The following is a 7,192-nucleotide window of genomic DNA, read 5'->3' on the forward strand; positions in this document are numbered from 1 at the left end:
TAGAACCCAGGAGTCCGGGCCCCCTCCCCCCACATGTGTCTGTGCTGTAGTTCTCTGGTCTCCTGTTCCTATGCGCCTCAGTGGGGCACCTCCCATGATGCTCCACGCCCCTTCCCCGGGTCCCTCCCTTCCCTGCCCCCTCCTCTGAGCTTTGCAGTTTCACAGTGTCCAAATCCCCATTCACGCCAGGCAGCTACAGGACTACAATTCCCATGGTGCCTTGCGGCTACATCGCCCCTCCCCCCGGGACACTTTGTATCATGGCGGTTGTAGTTTGATGGAGTCCAAAGCCCCATTCATCCCAATGGAGCTCTGGGAACGCAGGTACTACAACTCCCATAATGCCTTGCGGCACACCCCTGCGTCACTCAGGCCCCCTTCCTGCCTCGGGAGGGGTGTAGTTCTCGGGGACCCTGCTGCCCATGGAACCCTAGGAGGGCAATGCAGCCCGTGGACTACCAATCCCATACTGCCTTGCGGCACCGCCCCTGCACCGGGCTCCCCCGTGTGCACCACTCCCGGGGATGTAGTTCCGCGGGGCCCCGCTGACCAGTCATCCCAATGAGCCTCGGGCCGGTGGAGAACTACATCTCCCGCCACGCCCTGCGCCTCCCATCATTCTCCGCCCCTCGCCCCCCACGTGTCTTCCCGCTGTGCATTGTGGGAGCGATAGTTCCCGGGCGGCCCCGCTCCCGTCTTCCCCTATGGGGAGCCTCCGGCTGTAAAACTACATCCCCCGTGATGCCCCGCGTGCCGGTGCGTCTGCGCGCTGGGGGACAAGCGGGGCGGCCGGGGCCTGTGCGCGTTGGGCACCGCTTGCTGCTGAACGGGAGCTGAGAGCCCGGGGGTGAGTGGGGCGCGGCCCCCCCGTGCAAAGGGGGCGGGGGATCTGCCCTAGTGCGTGGGGGGCTGGGGGCGGACCCTCCAGTGCTGAGCGATCTGTCCCTAGTGCGGGGGGGAGGGGAGGAGGGAGCTGACCCTCCAGGGCGGAGGGGGCAGGGGGATTTGCACCCCAGTGCAATGTGGGGGAGCATTTACCCCTCACCTCCGCCTGGGCAATAGTTGGGGACGAGCTGGGGGGTGCAACGGGGGAAAGGGCCATTCACCCCCCCCCCCCCCAGTGCCGTGTGGGGGAGCCACGGGCCGGTGATTTCCCCCTCCCCCCATTGCAATCCGGAAAGTGGGGGGGAGGGTCATGGGGGGCAGGGGTTTCCTCTACTCCACAGCCAGGGGGGACCCCCTTGTCCCGGGGTGGATGGTTCAGGGAGCCCCCCCGTTGTGGCTGGGAATGGGGAGTTCCCAGCCTGTGGATGAAAGAGGAAGGGGTGCCCCGTCGTTCCTGAGCCAGTGGTAATTTTCTATGTTGATTCGGGGGGGTCAGAGAGAGGTGTATAATTGACCCCCGTGCCATACCCCAGAGGCAGCTGCATCTCAGTGCCAGGCAAGGGGTCCCTGTATAACCGACTCCCATCCCTTCCCCAGAGCCAGCCACATCTCTGTAAGAGGCGAGGGGTCCCTGTATAACTGGCCCACCCCAGAACCAGCTGTGTCTTGGCGCCAGGCAAGAGTTTCCCATATAACTGACCCCTCTTGCGCCCCACCCCAGAGCTAGCCGCATCTCAGTGCTGGGTGAGGGGGTCCCTGTATAACTAGTCCCCTGCCCCACCCCAGAGAGGGCACTTCTCAGCAGTGGCTGGGAGAGATTGTACTGTCTGTACTGGGAGCTTGCGTGAGTGTTGGCTTGTGGGGCTGCAGGCTGAGCCCCCCCCCTCCCCCCCGCTCATCACACAAGCGAGCAGGGCTTTGGTGCGGGCTGGGCTGATGCCGCCTCTCTCTGCAGAGGACGGGAAGATGAGCAGCTCCGAGGAAGTGTCCTGGATTTCCTGGTTCTGTGGCCTGCGTGGAAATGAATTCTTCTGTGAGGTGAGCGGCGGGGCTGGGAGCCAGGACTCCTGGGTTCTCTCCTGGCTGTGGGAGGGGAGTCTAGTGGTCTGCGGGGGTGGGGGGGTGCACCCGGACTCCTGGGTTCTCATCCTGTCTCTCTCCCCCCCCAGGTGGACGAGGATTACATCCAGGACAAGTTTAACCTGACGGGGCTGAATGAGCAGGTCCCCCATTATCGCCAGGCGCTCGACATGATCCTCGACTTGGAGCCAGGTGCCGGGGCGGGGGGGTCCCTGTCTGAGTCCCCTGGCCCCATCAGCTCCCCGCCTGCTTTGCGTGTGGCCTTTGTCTCCTTCCTTGTGGGCAGGGGCCCTGACATTGCCCCCCACCCCACCGAATGGACCAGCCCCAAACCTGCCACGCTTGGCACCTGCCCTTCGTTCAACTGACAGGCCAGGCTGCGTGTGGCACGGTTGTGTATGCGGCAGGGTGTGTGTGTGCGCATGTCTTGCACAAGCGTGGAGGAAGGGTGTGCATGGAGGACAGGGTTGTGAGTTTATCGCAGAGTTGTGTGTCTTGCACAAGTGTGGAGGAGGGGTGTGTGTGGGTCCATCGCATGGTTGTTTGCGGACAACAGATGCACATGGCACACCTGGATCTGAGCCCCTTGTCCCTTCTTGCACAACCGTGAGGGCGTGAATTGCTTGTGCCTGCCCTTTGCACAACAACAGGGGTCTGACTCGTGTATAGCTGCCCCTTCACACGTGCGCAAGGAGCCCCAGCTTGCACGTTTCACACTGCGGAGGGGGGGCGGGGGGGGCGGGCTCAACGGAGGGCTCATCATGACCCCCTCACTGGGCAGTGGTTGCCCTCACACCCGGCCAGTTGTGCGAAAGCGGCATGGGTGTCTCAGCCATGCGATGGGCTGGGCTCGGGGGTGTCCGTCGCCTGAATCGCTGGGACTGGGGCCCACCCTCTCCCGCCTCTTCCTTCCACTTTAATATGGCCAAATATAAGCCCGTGTGACCAGGAATAAAGCCCTCCGGCCAATGGGGTCCTGGGGGAGAATCAGCTGAACAGAATCTCCCCGCGTGACGTGGGTGAATGCGAGGCTGCGACGGAGATCCGAAGGTTTCAAGGCCAGAAGAGTCATTGATTCAGCGACTCCAGCGTTCGAAGGGACCACGGTGCTCAGCTCACCTGCCCTCCCGGATCACGCAGCGCGGATCTGTTAGAAAAACAGCCCGGCTTGATGGGAAAACGGCTGGCGATGGAGAATCCGCCACGACCCCAGATCTTGTGCCGATGGTTCATTACGCTCCTGGGACAAATCTATGCTGGATATAAACAGGGGAATCGCAAGGTTCTTTTCCCTCCGGTGCGACCGCTGCTAGGATCCTGCGTCCGGTTCTGGTGGCTGCAGTTCCAGAAAGGAGGGTGATCGATTGGCGAGGGGCCGGACAAGAACCATGAGAATGAATAAAGGATTGGAGAACAGAGATTTCAGGAACTCACTCTGTTGAGCTTTAAAGCGCCCCGCGAGAATATTTTTTTAATTTCACTCTGACTTGCAATACCCACTCCCACCTGCTCCCGCATTGGTTCTTACATTTTTATTCCGCTTCCACCTGCAAAAAGCTTAGATCCTGCAAATCCTGCGAGTGAGACAGATTTCCACCGTGCTACCAAAACCAACCTCCCCCCACGGTCATTCAATATGGAATTCAGACACAATTTTTACCTCTAAAAGAATAAAACAAATCGTGCTTAAGTCATGTTAAAAAGAAAACAAAAATCTTTAACTCCTGTTATAACAGACCTCAAATCTTATTATCTGTCACTTAAATGAAGGTTTTAACATTTAAATTTAAAAAACCTTTATTTAAAAAAAAGCCACTTGCTTTATGCTGCTGAAATTCTATTTACGACCAACTGTTGTCGTGTGTAGATCGCACAGCACCTCAAACCAAATTGCGCCACTTTTTTGCCGTAAGTGCAGATTTTTTTTTTTAATGCTTATAAAAAGTAAGTTTAAAAAAAATCCGGGAGTTTTTTAAAACCACGTTAACGCCGTTTTTACTCTATTGAAATGTACGATTCAAGTTATTTATATGTCGGGATTATTACGGCTTTTTGAAAAAACATTTACCAGGAAAACTGCTCCCAGCGCTAGAGTTTTTGGTCAAAATAAATCATAAAAAGCTCAAACTAAGTAGCTAAATGTGCGTTTTTGTTTTCCTTCAAATTCCTGCGGTCTGGTATTTTTGTCCATCCAATCCTGCCCACAACAAAGTCCATTTTCCCCTCTCCTGCTATTACGGCAGCAGGTCCTGCGGGATCCCAGCCCCGCTGCCGGGCTCTTCCTCACAGAGGGAAGGGAAAGGGGTGATTTGATCCTGTCTGGACGTGCCCCCGCGGAGGATAGATTTGGCAGTGGCTCTCCGATCTAGCAGACGGGGACCCCATGGGCGGAGGCGGACAGATGCTAGATGAATTCAGAGGGGAAGTAACACGCGCGTTGTAGGCACTGAGGAGGATTAAGCAGGGGGACGATTTGCGACGGGTCGGGGTGGATGTACGGTCGCTGGCGATGTTTAAATCCAGAGGGGCTGGTTTTTCTCCCCGATTCGCCGTAGGAATTAATTCCGGGCAGTCGTTGTGGTCAGACTGTACGGTTGGGTTGGGGTGACCCTGAGCGCCCAGCGTTCCCCCCGCCCCCCGGCTCTGTGGGGTCTCCCCCTCCTGTCTCTCTCACACAGCCCCTTTCCTTGCAGACGAGGAGCTGGAGGACAACCCCAACCAGAGCGACCTGATTGAACAGGCAGCAGAGATGCTGTATGGGCTGATCCACGCCCGGTACATCCTCACCAACCGCGGCATCGCCCAGATGGTGAGTGCCAGCCCCCGCCCCCCTGAGCCAGCCAGTCCCTGCCCTGGGGCTGGATGGAAGCCAGCACCCCCTAGAAGGGACAGGCCCCTGCCTCATACCCCATTCCCCACTCCCCCGAGCCAGCTAGTCCCTGCCCTGGGGCCGGATGGGAGCCGGCGCCCCCTAGAGGGGACAGGCCCCTGCCCCCTTCCCCGCCCCCCGAGCCAGCCAGTCCCTGCCCTGGGGCTGGATCGGAGCCAGCACCCCCTAGAAGGGACAGGCCCCATGCCCCACTCCCCCGAGCCAGCTAGTCCCTGCCCTGGGGTCGGATGGGAGCTGGCGCCCCCTAGAGGGGACAGGCCCCTGCCCTCTTCCCCGCCCCCCGAGCCAGCCAGTCCCCGTCCTGGGGCTGGGTGGGAGCTGGCGCCCCCTAGAGGAGGGAGGTCCCATTCCCAGCCCAGTGTCTCATCCTTTCTCTCTTTTCTTCCCAGCTTGAGAAGTACCAGCAGGGAGACTTCGGCTACTGTCCTCGTGTCTATTGTGAAAACCAGCCCATGCTGCCCATTGGTAAGTGCAGGAGGGCAGTGGGGCCTAGTGGTTAGAGCAGGAGGGGCTGGGAGCCAGGACTCCTGGGTTCTCTCCCGGCTCTGGGAGGGGAGTGGGGGCTAGTGGTTAGAGCAGGGTGGCTGGGAGCCAGGACTCCTGGGTTCTCTCCCGGCTCTGGGAAGGGAGTGGGGGCTAGTGGTTAGAGCAGGAGGGGCTGGGAGCCAGGACTCCTGGGTTCTCTCCCGGCTCTGGGAGGGGAGTGGGGCCTGGTGGTTAGAACTGGAGGGGGAGGGACACTGGGAGCCAGGACTCCTGGGTTCTCCCTGACCTCTCTCCCTCCCCCCAGGCCTGTCTGACATCCCCGGCGAGGCCATGGTGAAACTCTACTGCCCCAAGTGCATGGACGTCTACACCCCCAAGTCCTCCCGCCACCACCACACGGACGGGGCCTACTTCGGTACCGGCTTCCCCCACATGCTCTTCATGGTGCACCCCGAGTACAGGCCCAAGCGGCCAGCCAATCAGTTTGTCCCCAGGTGAGCTGCCACCCGCTGCCATTGGCCGGGGCAGAGTCCAGTCCCAGCGGGTCGGGGAATCCAGCTCCGGGTTTTTTCCCCCGTCCTGATGGGCTGGAGCCCAAGTCTGTACTGGGGCGGGCCAGCTCCACTTCTTCCCTCCCCTGGCAGGCTGTGGCTAGAGTCCGTTCCAGTGGACTCTGGATCCGCCTCCAGCTCTTCCATCTCCTCTGGAGAGCTGTATCTGGCAGCCCATTCTAGTGGATCCAGATATCCAGGTCTTCCATCCATTCCCCCGGGGGCTTGGCCCCCAATCCGGCTCGGCCCCCAATCCGGCTCCTCCTTCCTGCCCCTCATGGGCCAGTTCCCAGAGTCCATTCCAGCTGGGCACACGGATCTGGCTCCAGGTTTTCTCCTCCCTCCCCCATTGTGGCTGTGGCCGGACTCCGTTCCAGGGGGATCCAGCTCCTGTATTTCCCACCACTACTGATTGTAGCTGGGCTCCATTCCAGGGGGCATATGGGAATCTGGTTCCGGGTCTTCCTTCTCCCATGCACAAACTAGGGCTGCAGCTAGAGTCCATTCCCTTGGGCACAACTATGCCAATTCCGGCTCTTCCTCCTCATACAGATGACCGTTGACTCTGGAACCTACTGATGTCCCCACAAACACCAGCTTGACAGAAATCTATGGCGGCTGCCTGGGGCTGTGGTGGGGGGCTTGTGGGCATGGCTGGGGCTTGGGTAACCCCCACCACTTACTCCCAAATGTTAACCCCTTCCTCTCCTTTTGGTAGGCTCTACGGCTTTAAGATCCACCCCATGGCGTATCAGCTGCAACTGCAAGCCGCCAGCAACTTCAAGAGCCCTGTCAAAACCATCCGCTGATCTTCCGCCTGGATGCCTGGGTCCCCATCTCCTAAGCCAGCCCCTTTTCCTCCATTTCCCCCTGGGACAGGGCCACTTCGGTTTGATTTTTTTGGGGTCCCCTTGGACTGGTCTGAGTCCCCACCTCCCTGCTTTCCTCTTATCGAGTCTGATTTTAGTTGCCTTTAAATTAATATTTCGTTCTCAGAAAAACACACATAAAACTCAGAAAAAGTTCAGAAGTATTCTTGTTTCTTTTTTCAAAAATAAATCGAGGAAGATTTGATTCTCAGCTGTGAAAGTGGGGTCCAGTGGGTTAGAGCAGGGGTGGGGAGGGCTGGCAGCCTGGATTTCTGGGTTCTATCCCAGCTCTGGGAGGGGAGTGGGGGCTAGTGGTTAGAGCAGGAGGGGCTGGGAGCCAGGACTCCTGGGTTCTGCCCACAACCTGTGCTCTGCAGCCGTTCCCTGGCTCCAGCCTGTTTGCTCTGGGTGCTGGGGTCTCTGTATGTGGT

General features: G+C 59.1%; 1 protein-coding gene across 1 annotated transcript; it reads left to right on the plus strand.

The window, feature by feature from the left end:
• The first annotated feature begins 696 nt into the window (after nt 1-696).
• Nucleotides 697-6,917, plus strand: CSNK2B (casein kinase 2 beta). The gene is made up of 7 exons (XM_065563092.1): nt 697-847; nt 1,841-1,923; nt 2,055-2,157; nt 4,659-4,774; nt 5,245-5,320; nt 5,646-5,835; nt 6,611-6,917. The coding sequence occupies exons 2-7, from the start codon at nt 1,852-1,854 to the stop codon at nt 6,699-6,701; spliced, it is 648 nt and encodes a 215-aa protein (XP_065419164.1). The 5' UTR covers nt 697-847; nt 1,841-1,851; the 3' UTR covers nt 6,702-6,917.
• The last annotated feature ends 275 nt before the right edge of the window (nt 6,918-7,192 follow it).

This window comes from Chrysemys picta, chromosome 12, assembly GCF_011386835.1.
Source record: "Chrysemys picta bellii isolate R12L10 chromosome 12, ASM1138683v2, whole genome shotgun sequence".
Classification (NCBI taxonomy): domain Eukaryota; kingdom Metazoa; phylum Chordata; order Testudines; family Emydidae; genus Chrysemys; species Chrysemys picta.